This window comes from Ambystoma mexicanum, chromosome 4q, assembly GCF_040938575.1.
Source record: "Ambystoma mexicanum isolate Mex_15411 chromosome 4q, UKY_AmexF1_1, whole genome shotgun sequence".
In the NCBI taxonomy this organism is placed as follows: Eukaryota; Metazoa; Chordata; class Amphibia; order Caudata; family Ambystomatidae; genus Ambystoma; species Ambystoma mexicanum.
In genome coordinates this window covers 44934761-44957449 of record NC_090928.1, presented here as the reverse complement: position 1 = coordinate 44957449, position 22689 = coordinate 44934761, and the positions used below count along the sequence as shown (strand labels likewise).

The 22689-nt window shown below is 46.1% G+C and overlaps 1 protein-coding gene across 2 annotated transcripts in view; it reads left to right on the top strand.

Annotated features, from left to right (window-relative positions):
- URB2 (URB2 ribosome biogenesis homolog) overlaps positions 1-22689 on the top strand; it is a 945224-nt gene that overhangs the window by 830937 nt on the left and 91598 nt on the right. For both annotated transcript variants that reach the window (XM_069607426.1, XM_069607425.1), the window contains one exon: positions 22063-22150. In XM_069607426.1, coding sequence (XP_069463527.1) covers positions 22063-22150 — 88 coding nt within the window. The remainder of the gene's footprint in view (positions 1-22062; positions 22151-22689) is intronic.

The following is a 22689-nucleotide window of genomic DNA, read 5'->3' as shown; positions in this document are numbered from 1 at the left end:
GGAGGTGAATGCCATACTGAATACAATAACAGAAAAGAGAGAAAAAAAAATGATTTTTATGAGACATCCTGATGAGCAACCAGCTTGTTTTCGTTGAGGTTCGGGAAAGCCATCATGGTAGCTATAGGGATAGTTGAGGCCTTATTTTCTTTAATTAAACTAGCTGAACCTTGCTTTCTTGTGTGTCTCTTACGTCTGACTTGACAGTGTTTAGAACACAAAACTCCTGCGTTCTTACTAAAAGTACCTGCAATCTTTCACCTCAGGCACTGTGCAGTGGGCCGTAGTCCCACTTAGACAAGCTTAGACTCAACCAGACTACTTGGAGGGGCCCAGCACCCGGTGCAATGAGTGTCAAGAATCGTTGGGCTGCATTCCTTGGTGGAGGTTGGGTACTCCAGGCATCATTTGGGGAGAGACGTGGCCCACAGGAGGTGAGCATGCAACTTGTATGACTGTGTTGTTGAGCACATTGTGTTTGACTGTTGTATGGTCGGTGTTCTGCTCTGCATTCACGGTACGCCTCTTTCTGGTTAGTAGTACCAAGGGATATGGTATGCTCGCTGATTCTCCACAATGTTTCCAGAATGAAGACTTGGGCATGCACATATAGTTTAAGGATTTAATTATCATTTTGGTGTACAGACTAAAGCTAAATGTGTGCCAGGCTAGTAATGCACTCTTTGAGCAATGTCTCAGGATAATAGTGTTTTTAAGAGCCAAGGTGATAGTGCCTCCAAGTGTCAGAAAGAGGGTAGAAGGAAGGAGTAACTTGCAACAGAATAGGATCCTTCGCTCTTTCTCCAAATGGTGTCCATCAATTAAATAGTCGATCTCACCATGAATCAGATGACCTCTAAAATAATCCAGCCCAGATGATTGGAACATTTTTCTTTGCAACGAAGTTCCTCCAATACACATGAAAATATAGAAGGTCAAAAAAGGGTTCAATCCTCAAGGAAGGAGAGAGTACTCTTCCAATGTTGGATCCGTTGGGGTCATCTGGTCCTCTGGGCTTTCGCTTGGTGTGAAGATTTTCCCTAATCACAGAACCACAATTCTCAGGCAGCCAGATGCATTATGTCTATCCACTCTCTACTCTTAGGGCATTTATGTGGGCACTCCCTTGAAAGCCAACAACAACTTCCTGCCAGGCTGGGCCAGAGGAAAGTGCTTTGGAGAGAATATGGTTCTGCCTAGTAGTGTTTGGTGCAGAAGTGTGTCCCTACTCTTCCACTGTAAGAATGTGCTCTTCGATGGGTTCACTTAAGGCCCTATTTGTGCTCTTTCTAGTTATGTGCTGTCCTTCTTGTCCCACAACATAGCCTTGCAATCTGGTTACTCCACCCACCTCCACACTTTCCCCAGGATCAACGTGGTCTTCCAGGTGTTCCCTATCTGAATGGCCGGTCTCCCCTTCTGTCTTTTTTCTCTGATCTATGGCTCTCACCCTTTTGACTTTCAGTCCTTTCCTATCGCTCTTGTGACTGGCTTAGGATCATGACCCTGTCAAAGGAGGAAGAGAGGTGATTGTGCAATCCCAGGCTTTGAGACCCCCCTCAGGTGCCATGCATGCTGGCACCTAGAGACATTTGTGTGAAGGCGTGTTGCTATATCATATTATTAATGGTGTCACCTTCTGTCTCAAAATGCCTCCCAGACCCTTTTGGGCCAGTGTTCTGTTTCTTCTTTTTTAGAACTGCAACTCCCAGGTTGCACCGGGAGCAACCAAGGAACCCCAGACAGGAGCCAAAAGGAAGGGAAAACTGAAAGACAGAAAATATTTAAAACTGTCCAGCTTCACCACAACTCAACAGCATCAGCACCCTGGAAAAGGGACCGAACTCACCACAACAGTAAAATTAATTTCAGACCCATGGGATGCCAGAGAAACAGAAGAGGACACTACATATGCTGCCAAGAAAACTGTGCCTGAAAAGGCAAGGTGAAGGGGCTTGCAGGGTTTTTAAAAATGTCTGCTGTTACCCAGCACCTAAGGAAAAGACAGGCCCAAATTTAGGTGAGGCCTGTGTGAGAAACTAAAAGGTGTCCTCAGGGATCTCTGTCTCAGATGGCTAGGGCACGGCCATCGCCTTTGGATCAAGACCCTGGGGGTGGACCAGTGCGGGAGAATCACCGGGCCGAGAGGTGTTCAGAGAGTGAGGGGAGAGACAACCGATTGTGAGACATGGTAATCCCCTATTTCCATTACTCATCCTATTTTATAGGATCCTCCAACGTCCCAACCCCTTTGCCCCTTTTTCTACACAAACACTGGGCCGAGGAAGCGGGCAACTGAGAGTAAAGAGACTAACCCTTACACACTACATTGGGCATGTCCCGCTAATTGGGCCAGGCAAAGTCAGGCATTTGACTTGAACCACATACATCTGACATCCATTAGCTCTCCCCACATGGATAAAAGGCGGAACATAGAGACACACTCTGAGCAAGGTGAAATAGGGAAGCAGAAGAACTTCCAGGACAAAGGCGAACCTACTTGAGCAGAGCGACCGGTAGAGGAACGAGAGCAAAGGGCAGAGAAACCCAGGAGATCCCTGCAAGAGGTAATTGCCTCCGAAGATGCAGCCAAATCCCAGACAAGAAGACTGCATTGTTTTTCCGAGGTGCCAGCGACGGGGCGGCCAGGGCAAGCCTGTGGTATTAACCTTGACTTGCACACTGGAACAGAAAAGAGAAAGGCATGCACAAAGCCCTTGAGTTGGCGAGCAACATGAAAGGCCAGTGGGTGTTTAGAAGAGATTGGAAGTGTAACAATATCTCTCTGATTAAAGGTTGCACGCGTGTGAACAAGACATGAAGGAAGACAGGGCTGTGAACTTTTAATTGCTGATAAACGGAGAAAGAACTGCGATACAGGGTAGTGGAGTGGTCCGGCGAAAAGAAATATCCCACTTGAAAGTTTCTGTGAATGGTGAATTGTTACATAGCGACAAGTTGAATGAATGTTACGCTCACCTGGTATCCACAGGGATGCCACCCAGCTGGGTTACTTGCTGGTATGCTTCTCAGCTTTGCCCTGATGTGGTCTGCGGGGAAGGTTCTGCCTGAAAATACAGGAGGACTGTGTTCAAGACTGACCGACTGGGGTAAGTATCCTCCCTCCACCCCCGTATGCTTTCAGTCCCTCTGGCGCCCTCTCCTCACCTTGTGGTAGAATTAGGCATGCTCTCCATCCTGCCTTCTTTGCAGGGGCGCGTTGTCTTTCATGTGCGAGTGCGGTCCAGTTACTTCACTGACGCCGGCCCGTTTGATATTGTTCAGGTAGGTTTTATTGCTGTTCTTTAGTTTTGTTGCTATCTTGCATGCCTTTCTTTGTTTAAAATGTCTTTTTTTCTCCCTTAGGTATGCACAGCTTCAGCGCGGCAAACTGGCTTGGTTGAGCCCCACTGGTAAATGATGGCACATTAAGAACGCTATGATGTGGTAAGTAAGCGCTATGCGCAGCGCTGCAAAGTCTTGCCTTTGCTAACCTGTGTTTTCCTTCCTTGTAGGTCGTGGCGTTCTTCAGCGCGAGTGGAATGTCCGGAGTGGTGCCAGCCGAGAGGCGACCAGCCAGGTAAGCCTTTTGAGCAGTTCGTAATTTGTAAATGTCTCTACAGCTTTCTTTAATGTTGCCTCTATCTTCCCCTTTCAGGTCGTTCTGTCCGGGAGGCGTGCAGATTCGGGGTAGCTGCGAGTGTTTAAAGATAACGACTGCAGGTAAAATGCTGCAATGTCGAAGTGGTCCTCTGCAGTTCTACAGAAAAAGCCTTGCACATTTGAAAGTATTTGACATCAGGAAAAGTGTGATTATTAGGGGAAGGGGACCTGTAAAGAAAGTGAATTGAGCTTGGGGAAGGGAACCCCTGTACGTGCTATGAATCAGGAAAAGGTCCGAGCCCGAAGGAGGGAGACCTATGTGAACTTTCTGGTGAACTGGGTACCTTTTGTGGAACGGAGAACCTTTTTGTTCAGTTGTGAAGGAACTCGTGAAAGCTAGAAGAAGTGATCTAACGTGGAAGGCCAATCGCCCTCGATCCACGTTTTTGGAAGTGCCTTTGTTTTGAGAACCTGAGCCAGAGTGTGTCGTCCTGTTTACGGTTACCGCCTTACTCTGTGCTGTCCAATGTGGGAAGGAGAGCTGACTGTCACATTGGTTCTTTATATAAGGAAGGCATGGTATCAACAGTAAAACCGACACAAGTGACCACAGTTCAAGGGTGTTTATTGAACTTTCACAAGGGTAAGATAAACTCAAATCTACAGATGGGAGCAAGCTACAACCTTCAAATAATAATAATGAAGTCCTAGTGGAGTCTTGTCAAATAAAAATGGCCTATACAAAAAAACCTATTGCCAAACCTTACTACTAATGTACAAATAATGAGTGTTCAGTAAAAAGTGTTCACAAAATAAGTCAGGATGTTTGGGCCGCTGGCCTCCCTTCCACATGTTTTCAGCATGGGCCAAGGTTGTTCACTCAAGCAAAGCACACACTCTGGCTTCTGGTGCACGTGGACACCGTTCCATTTACACAGTTCAAGAACTTCTGGATACAAGACTCTTCGCTACTCGCATGTCTCTTGACTCAGAGGGCCTGCCACAGAAAACAACACGAAAAACTTTATTTTCCTTCTGCTGGTACTCAATTCGGACCCCAAATTGAGTACCAGAAGGAGACTACTCCCATCTTGGTTATAGGGCAAAGTAGGAGTTTTTCCAAACGCCTCAAATTGAATGAAGGTTTTGAAATTGAATATATTGTGGCAGTGTCATAGTTGTGATACCATGCCTCCCTTACAGCTGGAACCAATGGAGCAAGGGCAGGTTAGAAGCTGGAGAGCCACAGTATAAAAGTGGAAAGAATGAGAGTGTGGGTTGCAGGGATGTGGTTAGGCAGTGTGGGGGTAGACTGAGAGACCAGGTAGATGACGGACGCAGAAGTGGAGTGCAGAGAAGTTGGTTGCACAATTGTAGCAGAGAGCAATTCCAGTATTTGTGAGGGAGAGTGGTATCAGTTTGTGAGAGTGAAACAGTGAATGAGAGGGTTCATGATAGGGAGATAGGAGTAGGGGAATGAGGCTAGTATTAAGAGGGAGGGAGAGGAAGGGAGTGTTGGGATACAGTAAGGATGGTAGAGACGGGTGTCGGGGTGGGGTGTAAGGAGAAGGGTGCCGGTGAGGTGTGAATAGTGAGTGGCTGCACCATATCTCTACTAGGTTGTGAGAGGAGAGATGTGAGAGTAGTAGAGAGAAGAGGGTTGCAGTGAGAGGTAAGGGGGGCATAGTGAAAGGTGAGAAGAGGGCTTTAGTGAGCGTTGAGAGTGGGTTTAGTGAGAGGTGAGGAGAGGTGTTTATTTAGAGGTGGGGGAAAGGGGCATTCTGACAGGTAAACAGAGGGGTGCAGTGAAAGGTATGTAAGGGTGTAAGGGGTAAGAGGAGAGTGAGAGGTGATGGTAGAGTAGCGCCTGAAAGGGGGAGTAGTACAATCAAAGGAAAGAACAGAGAGGAGCAGGTGAGTGTGTGAAAGAACAAGGGTGTCTGAGATTGGTGCATAGAAATCATAACCTTTGTCGACCACTGGGGATAGATGAGGTTAGAGGAACCCCAGAGGGAGATAGACACATAAGGGATTTGCCTTTAAGCCCTCTTCTAATATAGAATTAGATAGGTATTAACCATCTCCAAGGGGGGAGCTTGAATTTGGGGATGCCTGAGCTATGAGGGGCCATGCCCACGGGAGAAGAGCAAGGGCTGCCCAATAGTGTATCACTCGCCCCTTTTTCCAGCCCAGTGCGATATATTTCACAATGCATAGGTTGAACAATCTGCTCATACTCCGATAAGACAATCTGCATAGTTGAACTGGTTTCAGAAAAATGAAAAAAATCTCCCAGTGTCTTTAAATTATTAATGCCATATGTGACACTTTCTAGTATCCCTCATTCAGTCCCCAACATTATAGCAGACTCCTGCCTTTCCCCTCCTCACAATTCTATCCTCTTACAAGGTCTTGACTCTCCTTCTCCCCAATGGTATCTTTCCTTCTTGACTTGTTTGATGTATCTCCTCTAGTATCTTCCTCTGTCTGTCAACAATCTCTCCCTGGCGCGTCCCCTTTCTTGGCCTTCTCCCTGATGGTCAATGCCTCTCCTGCTCCGTATGCTGTGAACCCTTTCCTGTCTCTCTCAATAGCTCTTCCAATCACTGATTTTCATCCAAACTCCTGTCATCTCTCGCCTGCTCCTCTCAACCTTTTTCTTCTTCCCAGGTCTCGACTTAACTTCTCCCAAGTGGTACCTTCCCCTCTACTCTCTCTAACTATCACTCTTCTGTACCCCTCCCCTATGGTCTCTTTCTCTATCCTTTTTTCAATTATATCTTTCTCTTCAAGCTGTTGGCTCTTGGCGTCTTCTTTCAACAATATAATTTGCTGTCTCCTTTCTAATCTCCTGCCCCTCATGTATGACCATCCTATCTTCCTCTTCCATGATCATTCCCATGCCTCACTCTCACAGGCTGTATTCATCTGTCACTACTCAGTCATTATTCCTCTCCATCCTCATCTTCCACTCCTACTCCAACTCTGTATCTTTCTTCCCAACCAAATGTTTTCCTTCCTTTACAAAAGTGAAACCTGCTCAAACGTCACAAAATCCTTCCCAAACAGTTTTTTCCACACTTCTTACATTACCCCACAAACCAGTACTTGTTACCAAGGCTTCTCCTTTAGCCTCTCTGCTTTCCAAGTATCCACAGTTGGTCTAACCATGCTCGGATGTCGTCTTGCTTCCAGCTGTCTCAGCGACTGACAATCCCTCCTTGGGCTGGCTGCCTTTTAAAGGCCAGACCCCCTGCCCCTTGGTTAATGTATTGCACCTGGGCCACAGGTTCTTGTCTGTTTCCGTCTTGTTGCAATTACCTAGTGCAGTGTGGACTGCCAGGGGACCCGCCTAATGTCAAATGAGGGCTGGAAGTCATTTTGGATTTTCCTGTATCTGTAAGTGTGGCAGGGCCGGATGGTTGTCTATATGCTGTTTGGAATCTTTTATGTATTTGAAAGGGCCCATAGGCATTGTCCGTTTCAGTGGCATTTTTAAGGCTTCCCTGCATGTTCGCAGACTTTTCTCACAGGCCCGCGACTCAAACAAATCCCTGATTTGGCATGTTGATCTATGAACCACTGTCAAAAATGGCATTTCGAAGGGATTGTGTCCTCCGACATATTCCTTATCTGAGATATCTCTTTCCAGCTTTGCTGGCCTCGGAAATTTTTTCTCTCTAGAGGGCGCTGCGCGTCGTCGTCCGCCGAGTCGATGTCCCTAGACAGCCGCCCTATCGACATCAACGTCATCCTGCCTATAAAGGCCGCGCGCAGCATCCGTTGCTCAGTTCCGTTTTTCCGCGCTTACTCAGTGCCTCGGAATATCGTTGCTCAGTTTCATAGAGAATTATTCCATTTTCCTCGAGATATTCGATCCATACTCTATGGCTTCCTCGTCTGAACCGACAACCCCTCGGTCCGGCTTTAAAAAATGCCGAGACTGTGGAAAAAAGATGTCGCTGACAGACCCTCTGTGGTGTTTGGGAGCTGAACGCCATTGTTCGGAGTGCGAGGACTGTATGTCCATGACAGCTAAGGCCCTGAAGGAGCGTAGGGGGAAGCTGGAAAAAGGTAAGACTTCTAAAGCTTCTTCTTCCTCGACGAAGTCGAGACATTCGTCTCCTCGTCACCATTCGCGCTCCAGATCTCGAAGCGGGTCCCATCACTCCTCGAGATCGAAGCACTCGAAAAGGAGACGCCGAAGATCCCTTTCTTCGTCCTCCTCTTCCTCTGTTTCACCTAAGAGAATCCCTTGCCCCACGAAACATAGTTCCCGGGCTGAATGGGAGGAATTCCGAAAAAATATGATGAGCGTCTTCGAGAAAGCAGCCTCGACCCCCTCGAAGACTGCCGAGAGCGATGCTCTGTTCGAAAGAACCGAAGGTCCAAAACGCCGCGAGTCGCAGCACCCGGCGAAGGAAGCTTCTCGAGCGCGTCACAAACCCTCGAGTAAAGCAAAGACCTCGAATCCTTCTTCGAAGGTTCCGTCGACGCCGAGGTCGGTGTCTTCGATGCCGTTGTCGAAGGGACCTTCGACACACGCATCTGTCGACTCGACGCCATCCTCAACACCGGTGTCGACGCCAAGGAAAGTCACGGTTGCGGCGCACACAGTGGCTATTCCCAGGTCTTTGATGACGATGTCGTCGAGATTGTCGATATCCTCAAGCAGAATTCCGATTCTATCGAGGACCTCGAGGCCTCCACCTTTGTTTTCGACGCCACGTTCGAAGCCTTCGACGTCGGCATCGACGTGATCGACATTTCCGAGGCCGATTACAAGAAGTTTGGCACCCTCTGCCTTGGAAATGGGTTTCACACCTTTTGTGAGTTCAGACCAATTGAGAACAATGTCCTCAATTATGGAAGAGGGAGAACTGTCTGACCAAGAAGAGACATTTGAGTTGCAGGGATCTGCAACCCCAGTTCAAGAGGAATTATCCTCAGAGGAACGCAGATTAAAGGAACTCCATGATTCCTTACATGAGGCAAGTGGTTTAGACACTTCCCCAGAGGTGGAGTTCGCTAGGCCAGACCCGGGGGAGCATGCTGAAACCCCTTATAGAGCCTTAATGGGCAGGATTACAGAATTTATGGGGTGGTCAACACCTTCACAGGCTTTCCAACAGGATGACCTCACGGATATTCTTGATAAAGGTCCACAGGAGGATCCTGTAGTACCTTTTCATAAAGCTCTTCAAAGAAAAATAATGACAAACTGGGAAACCCCAGATATCGTCCCGGCAGTAAATAAAAAACTGTCTACTAAATACAGGGTATCTTCTGCAGACCCTGAGTTTTTGTCCAAACACCCATCCCCAGAAAGTCTGGTGGTACAGGCAGCATCTTCTACTGACATCAAGACTGCTTACCCTACCGTCCCACAGGACAGGGACGATAAAAAATACGATGCTATGGCTAAGAAAGTCTTTTCGGCATGTAGCATGGCGTTAAAATCTATTAATGCTACTTGCACCCTTGCTAGATTTAGCCATACACTTTGGGAGTGTGCTTCTACAGCGGCTGACTGCATCCCGGAGGGAGAAGAAAGGGAGGCGTTCCTAAGTATCATAAAGGACGGTAAAGACGCTATGTGCGAATCCCTCCAGACGGGCATTGATTCGGCTGACAGTATCAGCAGAGCAATGGTGGCAAGTACAACAACCAGGAGATTTGCTTGGTTGAGAAAGTCTGGTTTTGCCCCAGATGTGCAAGCCAGGCTCTTGAACATGCCATTTGATGGCTCTTCTTTGTTTGGGAAAAAGGCGGATGACAGTTTAGAAAAACTGCAAACATCAAAGGCAGCAGGAAAAATCCCTAGGCGCTGCAATCCGTCAGACACCTTTTCGTCCCACAGGAACCTCTGCGAGAGGCAAGTCCTTTCGCTTCTACTCCGCATTCGGAAGAGGTAGAGGACGACCGGCTCAAAGGGGACAAAGAAGAACTACCCGAGGTGGACGGGGTAGATATTCAAAAGCCGCAGCAACAGCAGGTGCCTCTTTACCATCAGCATCTGCATCAGCTGCCCCAAAACCACTCTGAGGACTTCCCTCACAGGACACCTGTAGGAGGCAGGTTGACTCAACATCTGGCGGTATGGCAGGCTATTACGTCAGATGCTTGGGCATTGGAGACAGTTGCACAAGGTTACTGCCTGTCTCTCCTACGCATACCTCAGAGTCATCCACCTGGGATCAGCTCTCAAAAAGCTCCAGATCCGCTCCTCTTGCAGGAAATTTTAGACCTGCTAGAGAAAGGTGCCATAGAACCGGTACCTGTAGCGGAGAGGAACAAGGGCTGGTACTCCCCTTACTTTCTCATACCAAAGAAAGCCGGAGGACTGAGACCCATCTTGGAGTTGCGAGAATTGAACAAATTCCTCAGGAAAGACAAATTCAAGATGGTAACTCTCTCTCAGATCCTTCAGGCCCTTCAGTTCCAGGACTGGTTGGTATCTCTGGACCTTCAGGACGCTTATTTCCATGTGCCAATCCATCTCAAACACAGGAATTACCTGAGGTTCCCAATTGGCAACTCTCATTATCAATTTTGAGTGCTGCCATTTGGGCTGACCTCCGCCCCGAAGGTCTTCACCAAGTTAATGTCGGTAGTGGCTGCAAGTCTAAGGAGGGAAGGGATTCACGTCTACCCCTACCTGGACGATTGGTTGATCAGAGCTGTATCTTCGGAACAAGCTCAGATCCAGCTAGATCATGTTTGCCACTCCCTTCACAGACTGGGCTTCTCCCTCAATTTAAAGAAGTCACAAATGATACCATCGCAGAGACTCCAGTTCATCAGAGCGATCCTGGACACTTCCCTGGGAAAAGCCTCGCCACCAGAGGTGAGGGCTCAAGATATTCTACAGATGGTCACCAAGTTTCAGAATGCCCAACGTCTCCCAGCCTTCGACTTTTTGAGGTTGCTAGGCCTCATGGCATCCTGCATTTTCCTACTGCCAGAGGCTCGCCTGAGAATGAGATCTCTCCAGTGGGCACTGAGAACTCAGTGGTCACAATTCTCAGGGAGAATGACCGATCTTCTTCAGGTTCCCGACAGGGTGGCTCGAGACCTTCAGTGATGGGCCTGTCAGGAGAGCATTCTGAAAGGAGAGCAGTTTTGGCAACCTTGGCCGGAGATAACAGTAGTCACGGATGCCTCACTCACGGGGTGGGGGGAGCCCACGCCAACGACTTCACCATCAGCGGTCGTTGGTCTCCATCGGAGTCCAGACTGCATATCAACCTGTTAGAGCTGAGGGCCATCAGACTTGCGCTGAAGGCTTTTCTGCCATCTGTACAAGGAAAGAATGTCCTGATAATGACGGACAACACAGTGGCCATGCATTACCTCAACAAAAGAGGAGTCATAGGATCACTACCTCTGTGCAGAGAGGCGATGCAGCTCTGGTTTTGGGCAATCCAAGAAGGAATCTCTCTATCGGCAGTTCACCTAGCCGGGGAGAAGAACTTGACAGCGGACGCTCTGAGCAGGCAGAGCACAGTCTCCCACGAGTGGGAACTAGCTCAGGGAAGTCCTTCAAGAGATCTTCGCCCTTTGGGGAACCCCTCAGGTGGATCTGTTCGCCACCAGTGTCAACAGGAAGTGCGATCTGTTCTGTTCAAGGGAATTTCCCCCGAGAGGAGCTCTGGGAGACGCGTTCATAGTGGACTGGGAGTTTCCACTCCTGTACGCGTTTCCACCGGTCCCTGTCATTCCTCAAATGATCAGGAGGTTGAGAAGATTCCGGAACACCATTATCCTAATTGCCCCGGATTGGGCCAGGAGAACGTGGTATCCGGACCTTCTAGACTTGTCCATCTGCCCTCCAATTCGACTTCCACTCAGAGAGAATCTGCTCTCACAGAAGGGAGGTCAGGTTCTCCATCCAGACATCAAAACCCTCAACCTTCACGCTTGGCTTCTGAAAGGCTGAGGTACAAGGATTGGGACCTCCCTGATGACGTTATGGAGGTGTTGCTTTCGGCAAGAAGGCCAGCAACAAAATCTTTATACCGCTGCCGTTGGAACAGATTTTGCAGCTGGTGTAGGGAAAAGAATATCGATCCCTTTTCATGTGGTACACCAATGGTTTTTTCCTTCCTACTTTATTTAGCAAATTCAGGCCTTCAAGTTGGCACCATCAAGGGCTATCTCGCAGCGCTTTCCATCTTTAAACGCACTGCGGAAGAACCATCCTATTTCAAGTTACCCTTGGTAATACAGTTTCTAAAGGGGTTAACTAACGTTTATCCCCCAAGACCATTCCAGGTTCCCCTATGGGATTTAAATTTAGTCCTAACTTTCCTGATGGGCACACCTTTCGAACCACTCCACTCTTGTTCGTTAAGATTTCTTACCCTTAAGACTGTTTTATTAGTAGCACTTACATCTGCTAGAAGGGTGAGCGAGTTACAAGCTCTTTCTTGTAAACCCCCTCATACAATCTTTCACAAAGACAAAGTTGTTCTGCAAGTGAAGCCTAATTTCCTCCCAAAGGTGGTTTCTGAATTTCATATCACACAGAAGATTACCCTTCCATCTTTCTATCCTCCTCCCCATCCGGGGAAAGAGGAAGAGAGGTTACACAGGCTGGACCCAAGAAGGGCTTTAAGTTTTTACATTAGTAGACTGGCTAGGATAAGACAAGCAGACCAGCTGTTTGTAGGCTACGCAGGTCACAAGCTGGGGCTACCGATAACTAAGCAGACCATTTCCAGATGGATTATTTTAGCCATTTTGGAATGTTATAAACTTGCAGGAAAAGAGCCCCCTCAAAATCTTATGGCTCATTTGACCAGAGGTATCGCAGCTTCATCGGCCCTCAAAAGAGGAGTGCCGGTTCGAGACATTTGTGCGGCTGCCACATGGTCGTCCGTCCATACCTTTACACGGTTTTACAACTTGGATTGCTCCTCCAGTCAGGAAACTAGGTTTGGAAGGGCAGTATTGCACTCTATTCATAAATAAAAAGAAGCATGAAGTCAGTACTCCCACCTCCAATAATAAAATACTGCTGTGGGAGCCTATGTAAGATAAGGAATACGTCGGAGGACACAATCCCTTCGAAGAACAAGTTACTTCTTACCTTGTAACGTTCTTTCGATGGGATGTTCCTCCGACGTATTCCTTATCGACCCTCCCATCCATCCCCGCAATACTACTTCCCTTGTTGTTGCAGCTTACGCTCCTTCAGGGTGATTAGTTGAGTCCAGAAAGAATTATTGTGGGCTACAAAACGGAACTGAGCAACGGACGCTGCGCGCGGCCTTTATAGGCAGGATAACGTCGATACGGCGGCTGTCGAGGGACATCGACTCGGCGGACGTCGACGCGCAGCGCCCTCTAGAGAGAAAAAATTTCCGAGGCCAGGAAAGCTGGAAAGAGATATCTAAGATAAGGAATACGTCGGAGGAACATCCCATCGAAAGAACGTTACAAGGTAAGAAGTAACTTGTTCTTCTGGTTCAGTGGACATTCGGGAGGCTAGGGACCCATAGAGGGGCCCTCATATTCCCAATGTGATGGTCCGAATCCTATTGCCCTGTCAAATAGGACCTTAAATGCACCTTAAATCATCTGGGCAGGCTCTAAACACATAAGCATAGGGAAGGAAGGGTTACCCCTTGGCAACATATGATGGTCTTGTTGAGATTGGGCATTGAATCCAGGTACTTTCTTCCAGTAAGAGAGAAAGAGATACAGTGACCAACACCTTGCCACCTGTATCAGATGGGCCACCAGTTTTGACTGTTATAAGAGGAGCTGTTGGAAGGAAGGTATTGTCATCCAGAACATGTTCACAAGCACCTGGGAGTGTCTCGTTTTTTCCCTGCTTTTCTCCTTGTTGCAGATTGTTCATGCTCTACGGAATGTGTAGCCTTGGGCTTTTCAGATCTTTTTCTTGAGTGGCTGTGGCCCTAGAACATGAAACTAAACTAAAGGTAACAGCACAGTACAGGAACCCAGAAGAAAGCTAAAACTACCGACTGACTTCTTCACTCCACCTACCTCAGCAAACGGGCAGTACTTGACTAGCCAGGAAGTGTCCAGATTTTTATTGGGAAACCACTTTAGGGCTGTGTTGGGTCATATTTAAAAATCGATGTCACATTTAGAGGGTTCACTGAATGAGAAGGTAGCTAACTGGAATCTGATGTCAATACCTTGGAGCAAAGAATTGCTGCATTTGGCTACTAATGCGAGCTGATGGTCCCGTAAATGAAGCAACTGAAAAAGATGGAAGAAGTGAATAAGGGAAATAGAGCTATTGAAAACACAGAGTATCTGGAGAATGTGGTGCAGGAAAAACAAATCTGAGTCATTGGTATCCTCACTGGTGCAGAAGAGTACAGACAATCTAATATCCTTTTCTTCCAACTGGCTTCTAGAAGTGCTGGGTTTAGAGTTGCAAGATGAATCCATGTATGTGGATAAGTGCGAAGCATCAAAACACCTACTTCTGGTATGTCACAGGAATCTGAAGTGACACCACGACTCATCTTTAAGGTGACTGATGCCAGGATAAAGAAGTATTTTAAAAGTTACAAATGTGAATGCGAATCTGGAATAGCAGCAGCACAATATCCCCAGTCTTGGACCCGGAGAAGGAAGACCAGGAGATTGAGTGGGCTTAAACATTCCTTCCTAACCCATGGTGTTAAGGCAGGAATCATGTGACCAGCCAAGTTTAGTGTCCCCTGAAAAGATAAGAAATATATTTTTGGGACGTTGAGAATGTGGAGTATTCTCTGAAGCTGATCCTGGATGGAGCCCGAGCCAAAATTGGGTTAATGGTTGATGAGGGAGGGACTATGTTGACAGTGGCTTCAAACACAGCATAGGTTTGAGGATGTTCAGTTACTATATAACCACACCTGGTTTTAGTTAATGTTCACACTGAAGCTGTTGCCTATCCCGCTATTTAATTGCGGGAATGTTGAAGTTTTACACCCGGTTGTTTTACTTTTGGAAATGGGCTCATGGGGCGGGGGTGGCACTTTTTGAATATTGCAACCGGAGGAGTGTTTGAGGGGCGGTTGCCTAAACCTTCAAGCCCATTCAGCTGCCTAAGTTACGTTAACATTATGGTGTCTGATTGTGTGGGTTGAGATCTGTGATTACACTTCATCAGATTGGGATTATAACTATGTATATGCCGCAGACAGTGCATATATTTCACAGTTGTGCAATGCAGGCTGCAGGGATATTTGGAGAGATTCGGCTGTTATGGCTGCAGCCTTTAGCAGACACGGAGTGTCAAAATACCAATCTTCAATGTGCATTTGAAATGTCAAGAGAAGTTGGATATGGGTTTGTGAGTATCCAACATGTTTTTTGCCCTTTATTACTGTTACTTTTTGTGGCTGGTCATAGCGCTCTGACGTATATCAATGCTATCCCCCCCCCCCGACTCCCATCCTAATTTCTCAAACGTTTATGGATCTATGCTTGCATGTGGGGTCGGGACTTCGAATGTGGTTGACTTGGCTCTTGTTTTGTTCCGCATATACAAATAACATTTAAAAAAGTGTCCTGCACTTCAAAAGCGCTCAAGTTGCCCTCTCCTGTCTCCTCGCTTCCCCTTCTCCAGCCATTCACACATGACAGCATGTGTGGATGGCTCTCTTCCTTTATCTCTAACCACTCCCTCCTCCCCCCCTACCCAATCCTGCTTCCATCCCCTACATTCCACAGAAACGGCCCTCATTTCTGTTCTCAACTCTCTCCTTTCTGCACGCTACTCTAAGCACTCCTCCATTCTTATTCTCCTTGATCTCTCTGCCGCATTTGATACTGTCGACCATCCTCTTCTCCTTCACTCCCTCTCCTCATTTCGCCTAAAAGACTCTGTCCTCACTTGGCTCTCCTCTTATCTCTCTAATCGTACCTTTTCTGTCTCCTGGGGTGGCTCCACCTCTCCTACCTACCCTGTCAACCATGGAGTCCCTCAAGGTTCTGTCCTTGGTCCCTTTCTTTTCTCACTCTACTCTTCCTTTCTAGCTCCCATCATCTCCTCATTTGGTATCTCACATCATTTCTATGCTGACGATACCCAGCTCTTCCTCTCCTTCTCTTCCTTCTCACCTGACATACATGATGAACTCTCCTCTTGCCCCTCTGCTATTAAATCCTGGATGTCCTCTCACTTCCTTACTCTTAACGCTGATAAAACTGAACTCCTTTTCTTCCCTGCTAACACTCTTCCTCCTCCCTCCCCTTCGCCCTTCATTCTCTTTCCCCCTCCCAACTCTACTTCTCTCCCCACGCTCGTAACCTTGGACTTCACATTCACCCTCACCTCTCCTTATCTCACCACATTTCTGTTACTGCCAAATCTTGTCGCTTTCACCTCTACAACCTTCGCAAAATATGACCCCTCCTTACCTTTCATGCTACTAAACTCTTGATCACCTCCCTCATCTTCCCCAGACTTTCTGCTGTTCCTCCATTTTCTTCGGTCTTCCCTCCTCTCACCTCTCCCCACTTAAATCTAGCTACAATTCTGATATCGCTCCCTCTGCCTTCTCTCACCTCTTGACTCCATCTCCTCTACTCTCATCTCTCTAGGCTGGCTTTCTTTTCACTCCCAGCTTAAATTAAAATTCCTCTGTCTTGTCTTCAAATCCCTCCATGGTCTTGCCCCCCCCTACCCTGCCTCCCTTCTTACTCTCTACTCCCCCTCTCGTTCTCTTCGTTCTGCTGATCTCTTCCTACTCTCCCCTCCTCCGCCTCCCTGCGCCTCCTCCCGTTTCCGCTCTTTCCAACTCCTTGCTCCGTTCCACTGGAACCGCCTCCCCCTACCCATCCACTCTTCTTCCTCCTACCCTACCTTTCGCTCTTCTCTAACATCTTATCTATTCCATTCCCCCCTAACACCTCTCACCCCCTCTTCCACTTCTCTACGCCCTTGCCTTACCTCATACTTCTCCACCGCTACACCCTTTCCTCCCCTCCACTTCCCTCTTATACTACCTCCTGCTCTTACCTAATCTTAATCTTCCCTTTCCTCTTCCTCTCACCCTCCTGCTTCCCTCTAATTTCGCTGACATCTCCTCTCATCCCTCCTTTTCCCCCCTTTCCTTTGTCACTCTACACTCCCTCCAGCAATAATGTAAACTCTTCCTCGTCCATCGAGTTGTGATTCATTCATCATCTTGTATTGTTGTACCTCCTACTCTCTTATTCCCTTGTCCCTCTCCCCACCCTCCTTACCAATAATGTTAATTGTTCCTTTCACAGTTTCTATTTATGTTTCAATTATTACCTGTTGTTTATTGTCTCTCCCCTATCCCTTGTCCCTTTCCGCTCCCTCCTCACATCAGCAATAATGTAAATTGTTCCTTATACTGTTTTCGAGTTGTGAGTCAATTACCATCTTATGCTTGTTGTATTTCTTCTAGTTCTTATGTACATCACTTTGGATTAAAGGGCTATATAAATTCAATAAAATACAAATACAAATCCCATGCGAAAAAGTGTAAGGCGTAAACAGTTCAAGCTCTTTGCAAGAGGTTAACATCTTCACCAAAACAGCCACCAAAGCCCTCAAAATTAATAAACTAAATAAGGCATCCCAACCGTAAAGCAAATTTTAATAAAGATGTCACAATAGAGACACGTTTGTGAATATTATTTAACCCCAAAACCAAACTGTTGTTGATCATTGGCAAACCTGTGCCATTTGATGGGTGGAGAGATTTTGCAAAGCCCCCGCTGGGTGTCTCGATACATGGAGTGATTATCTGCAGCGTTAACAATAAAATGCACAGAACTCCTCTACCTAGAAAGCTGCAGCATGGATTTTTACCTCAATTGTACAGTAAGTGTGGGCGAGTATCGACCCATCCCCATATACCACAATTTGATCTGCTTCATGGTGACAGTGGCATTGCACTGCATTGCATCATTGGCAAAGTCGCTCCATATGTTGAAAAGGTATGGACTAGCTAGAATTAACTGTCCACGGATCAAATGGCACCGTTTCGGAACTACTTGACCACCAATGTAATTTTTGGTTTTGTATACAACAATAATCACTGTGGTGTCTCTTTAAAATAAAAAATGTATTGAAATTTGCACTTTGGATTCTGGTGCCTATTTTAATTTCTTATAGTACCTTTGAATGTTTAGTTATGGAGGCTGTGGGGTGGCAGCGTGTTACTCATAGGGCGATAACCACCTCGAGAGTGCTATAGCCCACTTCCGGAAACTTGCAAGATGTTTGCATCTTTTCACATGGGATCCTGCTGCTGCCAGGTGCCAGCGGGGGGACGAGAGGGGAGCGTGGGGAAGGCAGCTTGAGTTGAACACTGCTTCTGAATAAGGTGTTGGAGTGGGGGGGTTATTGCAAAAGTATTATGCAAATTGTTAGTGTTGGATGTACTACATACAAAATTCATATGTCAAAACAAGAAATGGGGGGAAAAAGATGTAACAGTGAATATAGTATTTATTAAAAATTGTTATAAACCGCGGCACATGCCCGGAGGCCTCAGAGCGTGCACGTAAAAAGACAGACAAAACAGACAAACAATTCGTCAAGAGCAAGAGATCCAGAGGCAGAGGGCAAGTGGAAGCGAAGGCAAAACAGGTTAGTCAGGGGGTAGGTTGAAGAAATGTCTTCAGCCTTTTTTTAAAGGTTGTACTGGAGTGAATTCCATGCAATCGGACTCTGGACATCAAAGCTGCGCCCCCCAGCCTTAGCAAGTTTAAATCTAGGCTGTACAATTTTGAGTTCATTCTTAGACCTAAGAGTGCGCAGTGGAACATAATGCAAGAGGCGATCTGCAAGATATTTCGGGGCCAGATTGAGAAGACATTTGTGGGTCAATGTAATCAGTTTGTGAGTAATTCTAAGCTTCACATGAAGCCAGTGAAGATCCCGCCTGGAGGCTTTTATATGAGCTTGTCTAGAGAGGCCTGGGACAGTACGAACTTCTCCTTTCTGGGAAACCTGAAGCGATGACACGTTAAGCTGTGACCAGCCACTCAGGAGGCTGTTGCGGTAATCCAGACAGTAGTTAAGAGCGGTGGCAAGAATTTCTGCATTTTCGTGCATCAGAAAAGGAATGTAGTTTGTTGATCAAACCACAGGATGAACAAGTCAGAGCAACATGCTGGTTCATCGTTGGCTCTGCATCTCGGATAGCACCCAGGGTCTTCACCTTTTATGCCACAGTAATAATAGTGGCAACGATAATAACGATGGAAAAACTCTTGTATTCCAGTGGTGAGAATGTAAGTTTAGAGCTGGAAGCAACAATCAGAAGTTCTATCTTGTTGTTAATTCCATGCCAAGGACATGGTGGACATTCAGGCGAGAATTGCGGAGTAGATGGAGTTAAGATTAGCCAAATCCTGGGAGTAGGAGCCTGGAAGTTTTATGACGACCTGGTTATCATCAGCATAACTAGTATACTGGACACCCAGGCCATCCAGAAGTCTCAGGAAGGGGATAATGTAAATATTGAACAAGGAAGGGGAGAGACACGACCCCTGCAGGACACCAGAGTTAATAGGAGTGGGCTTCGAGAAGGCCTCACCAACACTCACTCTGCCATTGCGTGGACCTAGAAAAGAGGAGATCCATTGAGACACCTTGGGTAAGCAGCCTACAACAGTAGGGAGTCTGTCCTCCAATAATGCATGATCCACAAGGTCGAATGCGAGGACAAATCCAGAAGCATTAACATTGCTGGTTGTCCAAGGTCAATGATGTTCAATAAACTTGCCTTAAGGTCCAACATGGCTGTCTCCATACCATGCCCCATTCTGAAACCCGACTGATGAACAACCAGAATATCATTTTGTTCAACAAAGTTCTGAAACTGAGTATATGCCACCTTATCAAGAATCTTTAAGATAAAAGGAACAATTATAATTGGGCGATAATTATCAGCAACAAAGGGATCAAGATGTTCCTTTTTTAAGAGGGGGGTGTCCCAAGCCTCTTTGAGAAATAACAGAACAGACGCCTCAGCAAATGAAGATGTTCAATTTCGTAACCCATGGGCAGAGCACGTTCATGCAGTTAATGAAGAGGCTAGAGGGGCAGGCATCACCCTGGCACGAGGTAGGCTCATGCAGAAAATTATTTGTAGAATGGTGGTTTCAGAACAAGGGGCAAAAGAGAAAAGAGGGACGGTAGCTTTGGGTGGGTTGGATTCAACACTGACAGAGTTAGAGTTGTCCCTACTATAACATGCATCCCTAGTGGACTGGATGCTACTTTGGTGCGTATTAACCTTATTAAAAACCTTTACAAAGTCCTCCATGGCACCAAGCTTATCCTGAAATAAAGGAGAACATTTTTCAGGGGATAAGACTTCCAATTTTGTGTATGAATTAAAGATCTAGGATTTGTGTCAGGTCTGGCTGGAGGCTCTGGTAGGTCAATATGGAACGACAGCAAGAAGTGATCCAACCATATGCAAGGAGAAATAATCAGGTTGGCTAACATGAGATGGTGTTTGAGAAGCCAGTCCAGAGTATGCTTAGCAACATGCTCGACACCCTTTGGGAAAAGCCTACAGTATCCAAGGCACATAATAAGGAGATAGTAGCAGCATCAGGGGGAGCGTCAAATCAATAGTTTAAATCACCCATCACCAAGACTGGCAACTGGGGCTTGGTGAAGTGATTTAGCAGGATTAAAAACTGCTCCTCAGAAAAGGGACACACCGTAGGGGGTCTGTAGATGATAATAATGGCTATAGATGTGTTTTCAGATATTTTCATTTTCACCATAAGAGATTCACAGTCAGCAGGTGATATTTGAGGAATTAAATGGTACTAAAGTGAATCTTTTAAGAATAAAGCTACTCCACCCCCTCGACAACTGATTCAATTAGCACAAAGGAGGGAGTAGTTATTCAATGCTTCTGACAGAGTGGCATCATTAAGCCATGATTCCGTAATTGCAAGTAAATCTGGACTGGTCTGCAATTTCTACTCCTTGCAGTCCGAGAGAGCGAGTGTTAAGGATATTGCAAGAGTCTACCAGCTTAGAGCTTGGAATGCACAAAGGGCTAGTAACGGTAATCATCATAGAAGACTGATAATTAGAGCAGGGCTGAACTATATCAGAGATCTTAATATTACAATCTGGTGTAAGGTTGAAATGCAGCGATCAGAAGCAATGGACTCGCTAGAGTGAGGCATATGCTGGCAAGGCGACTGCAGGTTATCATGGGATTGAGCCGCCAATCTAGCTTTCCTATTCTTTTGAATAGTCAATAGTCTATGAATAGTCAAAATTAGCTGAGTTCGAGCCATTAAAAGAAATATACTACAAACCACACAAAAGTACTTACAAAGAAGTAAGATGGAGGCACCCCGGACTCAGGAAGCAAGTGCAGAACACACGAAACGCACCAGACACAAACCAGAACTAACCGGTTAAATCGTGCCGGCTCAGTCGCGCCTGGATACGGACTATAAGGTTCACAAGGACTACAAGCCTGATGGAGGATGAAGTCCCAGAGCATGCAGCGTAGATGAACAACGCTGATTCAAATCGCTATAACTAGTAAAATACAGCGAAGCACACAAAAATACTGAATAAGTCAGAAACAAGTAAAAGACAACCAATTAAAAATATTAAGTCTATTTCAATTCTTGTGCAAAATATGCAGATAGCAGCAGGTAGGTCCAGGAATCTAGAGAGAAGCTGTATATCTAATTGAAACGAAATAAAACTGTTACAAAGAATCAAAAGGAAGGTCCTTGCATGCAATTGGTAACTCAAAACGAAAATAATAAATACTAAATATGCAGTCGTTATAAAATGCATTATTTACTGTACATATTAAAAGTAATAATGGGATTGATTTGGGGGTCACCGAGTTGATGAGGGTCACATCAGGTTTGACCTCTAATTTACATTCTATCACGGTTGCACCATGTAGCCTTGCAACCAGACACACCTCTTCTATATAACGCCACGTGTGTCCCAATGCCTATATGCTGCAAAGGATTCCTATGTCGCACTCTGGTGCAACTCACAGCAGTTATTGCCATGGAACCACCTAGTGTAGAAATAACAGCCTATGCAAAGGCCTGTCTGCTCTCAGTATCGATGCGGCTTTCACACCACGCCAGCGTCGAGATCGTTGGATGATGTGGGCATGAGGCTGACAGGTACTGTATCACTTGTGCCATTAGATGTGCCCTACTTTTGCAATATGGCAAAATCCGGTGCACGACTACATCTATCACTTTCAATGTCAATATTTTACAATTGTACCAAAAATATACTTTATTAATACTTCTTTCATGTTTTCTGAATCGTATTGAACCCTTCCAAGATGAATACTCATTTAGAGCACGTCTGTGTTTTTCAGGCATATGCATTTGAATGCAAACAACCGCATTCCATTGATTTGTATTGCTGTTAATTTGCTGTTGCCGCTTTCTATTTCCTTTTTAACAACATTTTTCTATGTTTTCATATAGGCAATGCTGAAAGCTGTTCCTTCGTTCTTGAACTGCTTTAACAGGTTGGTGACTTCAGTTATGCACGAGGGACGACAAGGAGAGAAAGGTACTGCACCACCTTAATTGTTTGCCTTTTCAAATAGAATGAATTTGGGGACACCTTTACTCCTAGATATTTATATTAACCACAGTTGCAAAGGTTTTAACTCAATATCTATCCTGTATCACATGTTAAGTGTTGGCTGTACATAGTAAAACATTTTCAGTGGCTATAATTGTTTGGCCTTGCTATAGTTTCACAGTCACGAGAGAAGGTGTCCTACAGTTGGAAGGCAGCTTTCCTTGTGATTCATTGCAGAAAATCTGTCCGATTTGCTGTTCTAATGACGCCAAAGATCATTAAACGTATTTCTGAAATGTTTTCCGTTATTGGAAGTCTAGTGCTCCATTGTTTGTGGCAAGATATTTTTCTGGAGTTCCTGCAACAATTATTTTTAAAGTCTGCTTTTTGTTTGAACATTTTGATCATGTAAACAGACCAAGTCCATTGGCCTAGATGATGTTTCTCTCACCTTGTGCCATGATAAACTATTCACATGAGCGGCAGTAAGCCGAGACCGTTTTGAGGATCACGTTTTTCCCTTC